At 41.8% G+C, this 12,760-nt stretch overlaps 1 protein-coding gene across 2 annotated transcripts in view; it reads right to left on the bottom strand.

The window, feature by feature from the left end:
* Positions 1 to 307: 307 nt before the first annotated feature.
* Positions 308 to 12,760, bottom strand: part of si:dkey-234i14.2 (heterogeneous nuclear ribonucleoprotein C) — a 63,872-nt gene continuing 51,419 nt past the window's right edge. For both annotated transcript variants that reach the window (XM_034581229.1, XM_034581230.1), the window contains 5 exons: positions 11,318 to 11,368; positions 5,482 to 5,651; positions 3,710 to 3,823; positions 2,381 to 2,538; positions 308 to 1,659 (listed from right to left, as the gene is read on the bottom strand). In XM_034581229.1, the coding sequence (XP_034437120.1) occupies positions 1,621 to 1,659; positions 2,381 to 2,538; positions 3,710 to 3,823; positions 5,482 to 5,651; positions 11,318 to 11,368 (532 nt within the window). In that variant the 3' untranslated portion in view covers positions 308 to 1,620. The remainder of the gene's footprint in view (positions 1,660 to 2,380; positions 2,539 to 3,709; positions 3,824 to 5,481; positions 5,652 to 11,317; positions 11,369 to 12,760) is intronic.

Below are 12,760 nucleotides of genomic sequence, written 5' to 3'. Positions count from 1 at the left end.
GCTGAAACCATCTGAGAAGTAGGTTCAATATATGTCACTATGTGATCAGTGGCTCTAATGATCCACTCTGTCTCAATGTGATGTATTTACCATTATCTTACCTCCCATGTCCTCCCCAGTTCAATTACTATACAATATATTTTCTCCATATATAATTTGCACACCTCAGATTGTTGTGTATGTGGTCTAGTTTGGTAACATGAGCAATTTTATATTTTCCTGTTTTCACATCATTTCCAAATGTTTGTTTCTTCTGCCATTATTTCCTCTGTTTCTGTCAGAATAAAACACACCAACATGAACTGCGTTTATAGTCAATATGAAAATACTTTTACTACTGTGACAATGAGTATTTCCACTTGGCTTATCTTAAGATCGCAAACAAAAACATGTAACACTATAAGAATTATAATAACATCATCATCGTCTTTAAAAAAAACATACGAGAAGTCCTAAAGCAAGACTAAAATCAGACAGCAGAACAGTTACAGCAAAGTTTTACAATAATACACAATATTACACACTGATCTGGGCCTTTTAAGTGCCAACAACAGAGGGGAAGAGAGCTGCAACATTCCTCTCACACATTTAAAGTAGAGAAACTACTAGTATGTCTAAACATTATAAGGTTGTCTGTATAATACTTTCAGAGAGTAGCAATCAGATGTAGCGTACCTGAAACTTACAAGCAAAAAAACATCAAACTCTTTTTCTCTCCTGAATGATCAGCATGTACAAGCAAGAGCAAGAATTAGTTGACTGTCAACAAAAGGCTGCCATCAAAGATCTTATTCTTTTACAAGTCGAAAATACTTTGAGACACACAGATGTATTTTTTTCATTTACACTACATGCACACAATATTCCAGTTTGACCCTTATTCTGGAATTGACAATGATATTAAAGTGGTTACATGATTAATTCGTATATCCAGTTTTTGAATAGTTTTCTGCATAATTTAATTAATTGTGCTTTGTGAACATAAAATGTTAAAGAGAAGAGTAAAATGCTTACATTTTCCTTAGAGACATTGTTTTTTAGATCTTTCTTTTCTGGTATAAACTGTTGAAGCAGCAGAAAGATTCTTGTGCCATAAATACACATTTTATTATTATTATTTTAAATTATTACTGTGTATTACTGTTTATTCTCATTCTGTCTTTCTATATGAAGAAAAATTGAAAGGATAAACCGGAGGTTACATAACGTTTAATCAGACAGCTGTATTGTCACATTTGGATTAATACTGGAATATTGGTGTTGGTGCAAAGCCACTCACACAGAAGAAAACGTTAAATGAACCTGCTTCCAGCTCGTCTTTATAATTACTTTCTAGATAAGATCCCGCCTCATTCTCTCAGGCCAACATTAACTCCTGTCAATCACATCCACATCTGTGTGTCTGTGTGTATAAATCCCCCGTGTCAGCCATTTCACGTTAAAGTATAGTCACGCAAACCAAGCTGCTGCAATACAATTAAAAGTACTGTGTTATCTGATATGTACACCCAGTTGGGGAATGAAGCCTCTGGTATGAGCGTTGGCTCGGCTGTGGTCGTTCTCTTCCTCAGTGTTTGGCACTTAATCCACATCTCCTACATTTCGTCCGAGTCTCCTCCCTCATATTTCCTCCTCTGGATCAGAGCTGTGGTTGCTCATCTGTGACAGACAAACAATGAGACAGAAGAGAGAGAGACAAACAAAGAGACTTTTTATTTAAACTGCAAGCTCAGAATGACTAAGTAGAATTTCATTATGCATGTATAATCTGATTTCACAGTAGACACGCACATGTGCACATGCGTCACAAGACTGAGACCTCTAGATGTCTTGTCTGTGTAAAGGACAGGTTTCTAAAAATAAAACTGAACTAATCAGTTGAAAATATAATTTGGTCTCTGGACATATTCAAGTTTTCTAATTATCTCTGCTAAGGAGGTTATGTTACCACCCATGTCTGTGTGTGTTGGTTTGTTTGTAAGAAAGATTAAGCAAAAACGATTACCACTAGGTGGAAGGATGCAGTATGTGTCAGGGAAGAACCAATTATGTTGAGGATCTGCATCTGGGGGCAGGTCCAGGATTTTTTCTTTAATATTGCGTTTTCAAAATGTTTGTTAATTTATCAGACAGCATATTTGGGAACATATTTATGAGTGTGTGCAATTTTGTGCAGATAAGAATAAAAATCTGGCAAATGAATATGTCTTCATCCACAAAAAGGCCCAGACAGAGTAAGAAAACTGCTGCACCATTTTTGACCTTTGTCATGAATCTCAATGTTAACAGCAGAAAATGTGTGCCATGCTGCATAAGAGCGCTGTCCCCCCCGCTGATACATTTTGTATTAATTCCTGAAGATGTGTAGATGTGCATTTACCGTGTGGTGGTCATCATCGGGCTCCCTCAGGCCAGCGCTCTCCCTGTGGATCCGATGGCGGGAGCTGGGTGGAGAGAGGGAGGAGGGGGAGTGCTCCGGGCTGCTGGCGGACAGAGCATACGGGGAGCAGGCCGGACTGTCCTCTCTCAGGGGAGACCCTACCACACAGAAACCAACACACGGGAATTAGGGGGAAAACTATGTGGTTTGGACCTTATTCCTTATCTGGAAATGTGTGTGAAGAAATATGTTTACTGTGGCTCACAAAGTGTCTGCGCACTGACGTTGTACCAGATGACAAGAGCGAGAGTGGGAGTGACAGGTTGAAGGACAGATGAGGAGGAAGCACGGGGGAGGGGGGGGGGGGAAGCGAGAGACAGCAGGCTAGATAGTGAGAGACAGGGGAATCAAGTGGAGCCGGAGATAAATTAATATGAAGATGAGAGCTATCCATCGTACAAGGTCATTCAAAGCAGAGGGGAGAACACACACACATGCGTACACACACTTTTCTGCGTGCACACACACAGACACACACACACACACACACACACACCCAGCTGCTAACCTGCAGCCGCAGCTGTCACTTTGTCTGTTTAGTAAATTGTTTTGTTATAAATTCAGCACAATGTTTTGATGATGACCTTTAGAATCAAGGTTAAAGAACTGTCTTTGTGTATAAAAAATAAATAAAGCGTTTTTAGTGTGGTAGCGACTGAGGACAAAGTGCTTAGCGGAAGGTGGACTGCACCACATGAGTGTTGTAAATCCTGTTTTTTACGATTTGTGATTATTTTAATTAAGATTGCAGTAAAAAGCAATTTCCTTACGAAGGATAACAAAGCTTTGATTCATTCATCCTCCGAGCTGGGAGTTACTGTGTTGTGCTTTAACGTCCACATGAGGGCAGCAGCAGCTCTTTCCTACACTGAGCCGCTGTCGTTCTGATATTTGTTTTTATCCTGAAGCTTCATCCATCAGTTACTTTAAACAAACCCTTTGTTCAGCATGTTCCATCTTGACGTCCCTACTCCAGCTGATTTTGCCATTCATTCAACATTTTTTTAAAAACCCTGACAAGACGAAAAATAATTGATTTGTCAGGTATAACAGGAGCGACTCCGCTGGCACAGTGTGTTCCCCAGCCAGCAGTCTCCCTGCGGCACGGGCCCTGAATCATTCTGTGACTGGTGGAGCAAATCAAGCAGAAACCTGAAATTGGCGTACCACCGGAGTCCACCTTAAAATGTTTTTGATGTGCGAATGGATTATCCATCATCCAGTTTCACACTGACCCGCCTCCGCCGTCTGCCTGAATGAGCGTCTCACCTTTGTGGTCACTCTTCTGTGTGTCCATCCTTTCAAGACTGTCGAGCAGCCCATCGATCTGTGTCTTTATCAGAGTCAGCTCCTTTTTAATCACCTGCAACTCCTCCATGCCCACTGCAGGGACACAGAGACACAGAGAACGTGAGGGACACTGGGACATTACACAACCCGAGAGAAAATTATCTTCAGAGAGAACTTTGAAGGAAGAGCTCAACACATTTCAGAACATTATTACCATATCTGAAAGCTTTACAGTTTAGAGCTGCATATGGCTGAAGCGAGCAGCTGATTAGCTTAGTTTAGTGTAAAGACTTAAACATCTTGAGGTCAAGAAAAGATGTGAAGTAAAATTCATAAGGACATAAGAGGAAGACAGACGCCTTGGTCAGTGCTGTGCTAAAGGAGATAAGAGGCGAACAATTGAAACATCTTTCCAAAGCATTTAGAGAATTCGACCAGCTCTTATCAACGTCTGGGCCGTTTCAATCAGTTAGGAACCGTCCTGAGCAAGACAGACTTTTTCAATCTCAGGCCTGAAGTCCTCTGGTCACCCTGAGACAGTGGGATGTCACCGATGTTAAGCCTTAAGAAACTGTCTCCTGGCTCCAGACGGTGGCATCAACCTTCTCATCAATTTCTCAGTGAGTAAGTGTTAGTGTCTGTTTCTAAAAATGTCTAAATATTACTGAAAAATGCTACTATTGAAGTATGAATACAATTCACAGGAGTTTGTGGTTGTTTACATTAAAAACAATGCACCCTGAAATTATATTTGATGTGATAGAGGTTATTTACATTTCTGATCTGCTACTCAGGCTAATGAAAGCAACATCAGAGAAATGAGGATGCTGCCCCCTGGGGGGAAAGAAAGAACCACTGCAGGCGTAATCTCTATAAACAGATTCTGCTTGTGAATATGCAGAACCTGTAGACGGGGAACAAGATTTTGGGGCAGGAAGTTTTCTGGTTTCCGTTTTTTTGTTTTATCAGGTTTGAGCAGGCTTTGGTTGCCCGCAGGTAAACAGTCCATGTGGAGAGAGAAAGAGGAGGAACACATTGACTCAATTGCATCGGCTATAGGCTTTTTAATTTAGAAAACACCTAAAACAAAAAAGTATCACTGTTTGTGTTTTATATGGAGAAACGTTCAACTTCCACTGTCTACAACGGAGGCCTCAAAATACTGGCTGTTGCTCCCTGAGGCTAATTTGTAATCAGACAACAGCCGATGGGCTTGGAGATTGCTGTGGGGGGGGGGGCACATGGTTGACTTGGGTAAAAATATGGAGCGAAACGAAGTTGAGTTAAATTCATTTATGTAGAAAAACTAAAGATCTGCTAACGCGCTGATCTTTATTTCCCTCAAATTCAACTTGGATCCTGTTTTTATTTGTTGCTTCACTGTTTTTTAATAATTGATAACAAATGTGGATTGGGTTTTTTTTTTTCCTGCCTCTGACCAGTAAAATGCTTGTGAACCACTGACCTAGAATCGGTGTGTGTCGAGTACACACAGAATATTTGGCCTGTGATAACTTTGTGCTGAAGGGATGAGAAGGTACGGATCCAATGAGCCTGTCTTCCTGTGTATGAAACAGTGTGTGGCTGCTTTTTATCAGAAGCTTTAGCTGTAATAAACATTTAATTCTAAATGCAGAGAGGATGACCATTGCATTCAAGAGCTTCGGGCAAACGGGAATCATCTGACGCAGCCTGTCGTCATGACCTCGACTGAATACAGCTTCGAGCCTTAGTTCAGACACATTACTCACACTTGGCTGTGCTTGAACTAGTGGAGTGGGCTCTGGAGCTTTTGGAGTGGGCTCTGTCTCGACTGCGTCTGTGGCCGGAGGAGTGGGAGGAGGAGCGGGGTCGCTTGGCCACACTGGGTCCCAGGGGCAGAGGAGACAGGGATGCCGGCACACGCTGGTAGTCATACACCCTGGAAATACAAAAGTGTTATGATGCCCAGTCCTCACACAGAGCAACAACAATATACTCAGACAACTAAAGTAAGCATGTGACGGACAGTGGAGATAGTAATTGTTCTGCAGGCAGTGGGAGCTATCCACAGCCAGGACAAAGCTTTTAAAGCCATCTTCAGGTGGCAAGCGTTTACTCACAAGATCACCTCACTCTTCTTCCAGATCAATACACAGCATGCTACACACACTTTCATCCCCCTGGCCTATAGTGTTGTGTAGTTTGAGAACATCATCAAAATAGAATCGTTCATGTTAATTTTAGACTATTTCTTTTTTTTGTTTGTGACCTGATTCGTTTTTTAATCAGTTTGACATTAATGCATTCCCTGATTAAAGATAGAGCAGTGAAGTGTGAGTGCCTGTTTAATCCCTTTATTCAGTCTTTTCCTTGAACCTTTTAAAAGGTGAGTGAACACACAAGTCTCCTGGATACAGCGACAGTCAAAGGTTCGTACTAATAAAACCGGTTTGCATCACTTTAACTTGTGCTGCTTCAGACAAGCACTGAACTCCGGACATTTTCCTGAAATTATGCAGAGGGGCTGTATGTGACAAAAATGTGCGAGTCTGTCGCTCTTGACATTCTCCCAGAGCTTTTCCTGCCAGCCCCAAAGCCAACGTGAGAATTCACAGCCAGCAAGAGGATGCGTGGATGACGTTTCTAACCCGCGATGGAGGCAAAACTGGAAATAAAAAAGAGGTTCCACAGATGTAGAAGAGAGCTTTTGTTGATTAGAACCAACGCCAGGGTTGATGCCCTGTAAACAGTAATGCGTTATCTGCAGCTGAATTTATACATCATGTCCTGCCTCCTGCGTGCTCTCTACCCAGACGCCACCCTTCACCTGAATGTTACGGACATCCCCTGCTGTTATGAGCACGTCTGACTTAGACAATCTCCTGCTGCGTTCTTCATATGCGAAAGGCAAACACCCTAAAATGTACAGACCCAATTGTCCGACCCAATTCATGTCTGAAAACGGCTTCAGCCTCTTAGAAGTCCTGGTATTTGGTTAATAGAAAAAAAGAGTTTTATGAAATAAAACATGTATTTCTGTGGGTAAGGTGTCTAAACTATTGACAACTATTGAATGGCCTATCTCAAACCAGGGAGTGATACAGGTTAGTAGCTGACATGAAAGAATATATATAGATGTATGTGTGAGTGTAAAAAAGCAGCTATTCAAGTATCTCATATATAAAGGTGGATGTTTATTGGATTCTACCTTCATTTGTCTTTTACTTTCTGCCTTTGTCTCTCTCTCTCGCCCTCCTGTGCTCTGCCATTGCCTCGTCCCTGTGGACAGCTCCATGTTTCTATCTGTCACTGAATGTAATTGGTTCTGTCAGGGCCAATCAATAGCTCCCCGCCATGCTAACAGCACTGGCGACAGGAGGTGTATCACAGTCAAACGCTATAGTGGTAACATAAATGAAACTGTGTTTGTGCCTGTGTGTGTGTGTGTTTCAATAGAAATAGAGATGATGTTGTGATTCACTGACCCACTGACCAGGTGAAGCCCAGGTACAAGGTCAAAACTGACCAATGATTGTGGGGCAAAGCTGCAGAGAGGGTGGGGCCCGGGGCAAACAGAATCTACCATTTTACAGAGGTTTCTGTGGATTTGTAGCAGCAGCAACTGAGCAACAGATTGTTAATAATTTTTTTATTTGAAAAGGTCAAATGAGTTACAAAGCTACGGTCAGGTCCAGAACATTATAACTCCCGGTGGTAACAGCAATCCAAACGGATATAGTCTCAATCTGGATAAATCTGGATGAGGGACAGACTGAGCCCAGCCTGGTTTCTGCAGAGCCAGGAGAGGGAAAGACTCCTCTGCTGTATATCACAAGCCAGCGACAGGGAGGCAAGCTGTCAGCTGCAAGGACTTTGACTTGGACAGTAATGTAGATTTACTGATTGAGCTGTTAGCCAGTCAGTCACTGGAAGCTTTTCTCTGTTGTTTTTCTCCTCTGTTATATTCTGTGAAGCCGCTCTACCTGATACAGAGATTTCTGCAAACGACCTGTTCACGGATCTGTCAGCCAATAATGTCGTTCGTTATTAGCATTTCACTGTCATATCAGTATTGTAGTTTATGTTTGATAATATGCACTGATGAAAAATTATATCGATAATATAAAAATTATATCACGAAAAGATGTGTATTGATGTTTACATTTAACATAAAATGTTTTAATTCAGGTTCTATATATTTAGTTGTATTTTTGTAATTACAGTTATTAATAATGAAATTCATGGTTAAACTTCAATTACATTTCTTTGTCATAAGAGTTTGATAACGACATATACCAATCTTTTAAAAATACAGTAAAAACATTGGCTGATATGTCGGTATCGCTAATTCTTTACTCCCTAATACCACAGACTGTAGAAAAAGATGGACAAAATGGCTACTCCCAAAAAGTGAAGCTAAGCATCTCGATCGCCACCTGGTAGCTTGTTGCAGTATAGGTCATCCATGTTAGTGGGTGGGATATGGATCAAACTAAACAGTCAAATTAGTTGTTTCATGCTATTAAAATGGTGTAAAAACGTCATGATTGACAGCTGAGAGTGACTTGTGCGTGTATCGATAGCACCTTGCCACCGCGGCTCCACACCCTGATCGCTACTACGCAGACTCTGTCTCCGAATGAAATCAGCGCAAGATGGCAGCGTTCGTATCTGGGATATTTTGGTTACATTTCTGGCTAGTGGGAGGAAGGGGAGATGCGTTGTCCATCTCTATGTTCAATCTCCATATCAGTCGGGCTCTAACACACACACAGACACACAGGTATGGCAGTGTCACATAAGGATGAAGTGTGTTAGACCACCAGAAGTGTGTAAGATTAGAGGCTTTGAGCAGAGACCAAATACTTATGGGAGTTTAAAGTACTTTAGAGCAGTTTGCAGGGGCAGATAGACAATGTGCTGTTACACCGACTTTGAAGTGTCATCTCAGAGAATGGCGGCTCAGACAATGAGAGACTGTAGACGAGCGAGGATTACAGAAAAGTGTGTGAGTGTGTGTGAGAGAGAGTTTGTCTCTATGGATTAGACCCCACACCAAAAGCCGCTTTGTAAACTCGGACTGTTATCTGTGTGCTGAAAGACACTTTTCTCCATTGTTTGCTCAAGAGGACAGCAGACAAAAACAGTCATTTCTCTCCTCCCCACACACACTGTCTCCACCTCACCCCGAGGCAAACACATGTGTGCGTACACACACATAAATATCCACACACAGCTGTCAGTGGTGCTAGCTAACAGAATGGGAAATAATCATGCACTGCGTTAAAAACAAATTAAAAATCCGAGGCGAGTATTCCCCCCGGAGCGAAGGCAGAAAAATGCAGAGCAAAGCAAAGCAAACGAAAAAAGATGACGGTTAATACTTAGAGCATCAGAGCGTCGATATGTTCGAGAAAGAGGCAGTGGAATGAGGTGTATCTTGCATTGTGTGTGTGTGTGTGTGTGTGTGTGTGTGTGTGTGTGTGTGTGTGTGTGTGTGTGTGTGTGTGTGTGTGTGTGTGTGTGTGTGTGTGTGTGTGTGTGTGTAAGTGTAAGTGTAAGTTTTATTCAGATCTGCTGAGTGGAGTGTTTATGAGTGAGGCCTGGGGGATGCAGGAGGGTCCCTGAGCAATTTCAGTCAAGGACCAATAACACAGAGCTCAGTCTGAATACTTCAGCCATGTAACCACTGCACTTTACTCTACACGGCACAAGAATCTATTCTGCTCATTCTCACAGATTGTAAACCAACTGATGGTGGTGTCTGAAATAATCAGAAGAAGTTTGTTTACCACTGGGAAAAATCACTGGAACGCCGCCTCAAGTCAGAACCACAACCCCGGAAAGTCTGCAAAAATGTTGGTACACCAGTTGCTGACGTCATCACTTATAAACCAATGAATATAATTTTACAATCAGCTCTGAATGGTAGCTCCTAATGTTTAACTTGCGTGTGGAGTGTTCATCTCTCACAAGCACCTAAAACCACTTTTTAGCCAATACAGACGTTTTTATGATTAACGTGCATTTGTTAGAAATTATTTATACTCCTGTCACACCTGAACCTTTTCTTTGCTCTTCATTATTATTCAAATATTGGTAAGGTGTTGTTTAAATGCTCTAAACCAATAAATACAACACATTTTGTTTACAGCGTCCACAGAAGAATGCCTTCGCAACTTGGGAAAGCGGACCATCCCAGGAGCCTGTGAATGCACAGTGAGTCCCAGATAATATGCTCGGTTTCAGTATCTACATGGAGCATTACATAACCCTAATGTCTGGTTGTTGTTGTTTCCACAGCATTTCTACGAAGAACTTAACCTGAAGTGACAGTGGCTTATAACCTGTGACATTTTTCAACACAGGCCGTGAAGTTTGGCATTCATTTTCAATCTACTATTAGACTGACTGAAAACAAATCTGCTTTAGTCGTTTCAAGCCTTGCTTGGTTTAAATAAAGTCAATGGAAAGTGAAAAGGTCTTTTGGTGAAAATTATTCTTTTTTTCTACTTTTAAGTCTGGACACCAGGAAAAAAAGCAGTTTATGTTGCAGTGATTCAGAAACTGGTTTTGTAACTTTTGGTTGACGAGTCAATTGCACAAATAACTTAACTTTTCACACTGACAAAGAAAATAGCCATTTAAAACATCAGTATGTACCAGGACTGCCTCATGACTTAACCTTTATGGTAAAGTACAGAATGGAAATCAGTTGTTGAGTCATTTTAGGTAGTTCTTGTCACGTCGATTTATGTTCAAGTATACATTTTTCTGCTCAGTTAGGTTTAGTTATTTGATGCGATAAAAGCGCTGTGCTTGACAGCTGAGACTGATTGGTCGACTGCGTGCATCAGCAGGAACTAGATATAGTGGTTCCATCCCTCGTTCACGTCATCGGCACAAGAAGGCAGCGTATGAATCTGGGATATTATGGCTTCATTTATGGATAGTGGGAGGAAGTGGAGACAATTTGTCCATATTTATATACAGTATGGGGCTGGGCAATATGACTTTAAATCAATCTTACCATTATTTCAAACTTTAACCTCTATTACGATTAATTAACGATTATCCCCTCCCCACCGGGTCGTGATCTAATCCCCCCTGAATATGCGTCAGGGTAACACGCCACTGCAAAATGAACGTAGTGTAAACCCGACAGTTCATAAATGCACGCATTGGGGGAAGCATTAACCAAATTAACTGACATGAGCAAGATTAATGTTTAGAGGTTATAAATGTCAGTCTTGATACATTTTCGGTTAATGGCCCAGCCAGTAGTCTATGGACAACATCTCATGACATTTAAGTGTTTGACTGTCACTGCCTGAGGACATCAATTTATTTTGTGTATGTCTGCATATTTCCATGTCCACATGTGGGTGAATGTGATGAGTGAGCTGCTGGCTGTTTAAGCAGTAACAGGCAACAGCGTAAGCAGAGGGCGGATGACTGACAGTTGCGCAGCAGACCGCGATGGGAAGCAGAAACGACTGAAGACAGCAGGGATGAAGAATGTGCTTCAGCCTCATCCTCTTTAGCCTCCTGTGACACACAAGCAATAAGGTGTGTGAGCTGCCATGCATAGCTCTCTGACAGTACCTGTCATAGTAGTCCTCGTGATAGCTGTCGTAGTCCAGGTCGAACTCAGATCTGCAGGAGAGGTGGAGAGGGAGACAAAGAAGGAGGAGGTGGTTAGAAAAAGTATTTGTCGAAGTTACATGATACACTTTTACTCAGCTTTCACAGATTTCTCTTAACACACAGCAAGCTTGGTTGGCGTGTCAGTGTTTAAAAGTGTGTGTGTTTGAGCTGCAGCAGGGTTATATGGTGCTATCACTTCATCTGGAAAGAATACAGTGTTCATGATCTCCAGCCAGCTGGAAAAAGACATTGGATTTGTTCTGCTGCAACATCAAAGCTGGAAAATCCATAAAAATTGTCTCACGCTCCAACTGTACCACCCACTAAACACCTCTGTGCACGTATCAGCTTAGTGAGGCAAGCTGTGAGGCATGCGTGTGTGTTTGTGGGAGAATCGGTGGCAAGTGAGTGATGTGACAGGGCTGAACCTATACGAGGTGGTAGCTGGTGTGTACCTGAGGAAAGAACCAGAGGAAGTGGAGGAGAGAAAAGTGACACTAAGCCAAAGCGAACATTCTGGTGTGTCAGACCTCAGCATTCCTCCCTAATCCCAGCGCAGTCGCTAATAATCCCTCCATGTTGCTCTCCCTCCCCGTGTCTCTCTCTTTGTCTCCCTCGCTGACTCACTCTCTCTATCTGTCTTTGTCATTCTTTCACTTATCTGTCATGCTTTCCCTTCGTTTCAAACTGACCTCACTCTCTCCAGTTCTCCCTCAACCAGTCTTCAATTCACTTCCGTTCAATTACATTCAAATCAATTCAGTTCAATTAAATTGTTTTACTTGCAAGATAAGGATTTCAGGCATTGTAAATGTGATTAAGTAAATATTCCTGCACACCGGGTTTCATTGACAGGTACTGAATCAGTACATAGAAATGTTTTCTCATATTCTTCGATTCTGCAAATATAATGTAAACCCGCAATACCCTTTCTGGGCACCTGGGGCTAACAGAAAAAATAATACATTTCACCTTTTAAGATGATGAAACATAAAATGCTGAAGCATTTCACGTTAAGTCAAGTCTCTATACACCTGACAAACAAAGTCCAATATCCACTCTCTTATAACTCCAATTTTGGTCTCCACCAACTCCTGAGGGAAACAACTGTTACATTCTTTAGCTGTTACATACTTTTACAACAGCTGCCATAATGCCAAGGGGTCTGCAGATTCACATTGTTTTTTTCACACTGTCATCTATTTTTCCCTAGAAATTTCAGCCTGCCACGGCTTTAGTCTGTCTGCTGTTTGGTGCTATAGGCAGGTTTTGCACAGTGGGTTTATCAGAGCTTCTTTGTTAAGTAAAGCTGCCTGCTACAGGTAAAAACTCTGCTGAGGAGAGAAGGAGAAACAAGACACTAAACTAGTGGCTGAGAAAACCAAGACAATAAGTTGTAAG

The sequence above is a fragment of the Hippoglossus hippoglossus genome, chromosome 3, assembly GCF_009819705.1.
Source record: "Hippoglossus hippoglossus isolate fHipHip1 chromosome 3, fHipHip1.pri, whole genome shotgun sequence".
Lineage (NCBI taxonomy): Eukaryota > Metazoa > Chordata > Actinopteri > Pleuronectiformes > Pleuronectidae > Hippoglossus > Hippoglossus hippoglossus.
The sequence above is the reverse complement of the archived record's forward strand: the minus strand, read 5'-3'. Positions and strand labels throughout refer to the sequence as shown.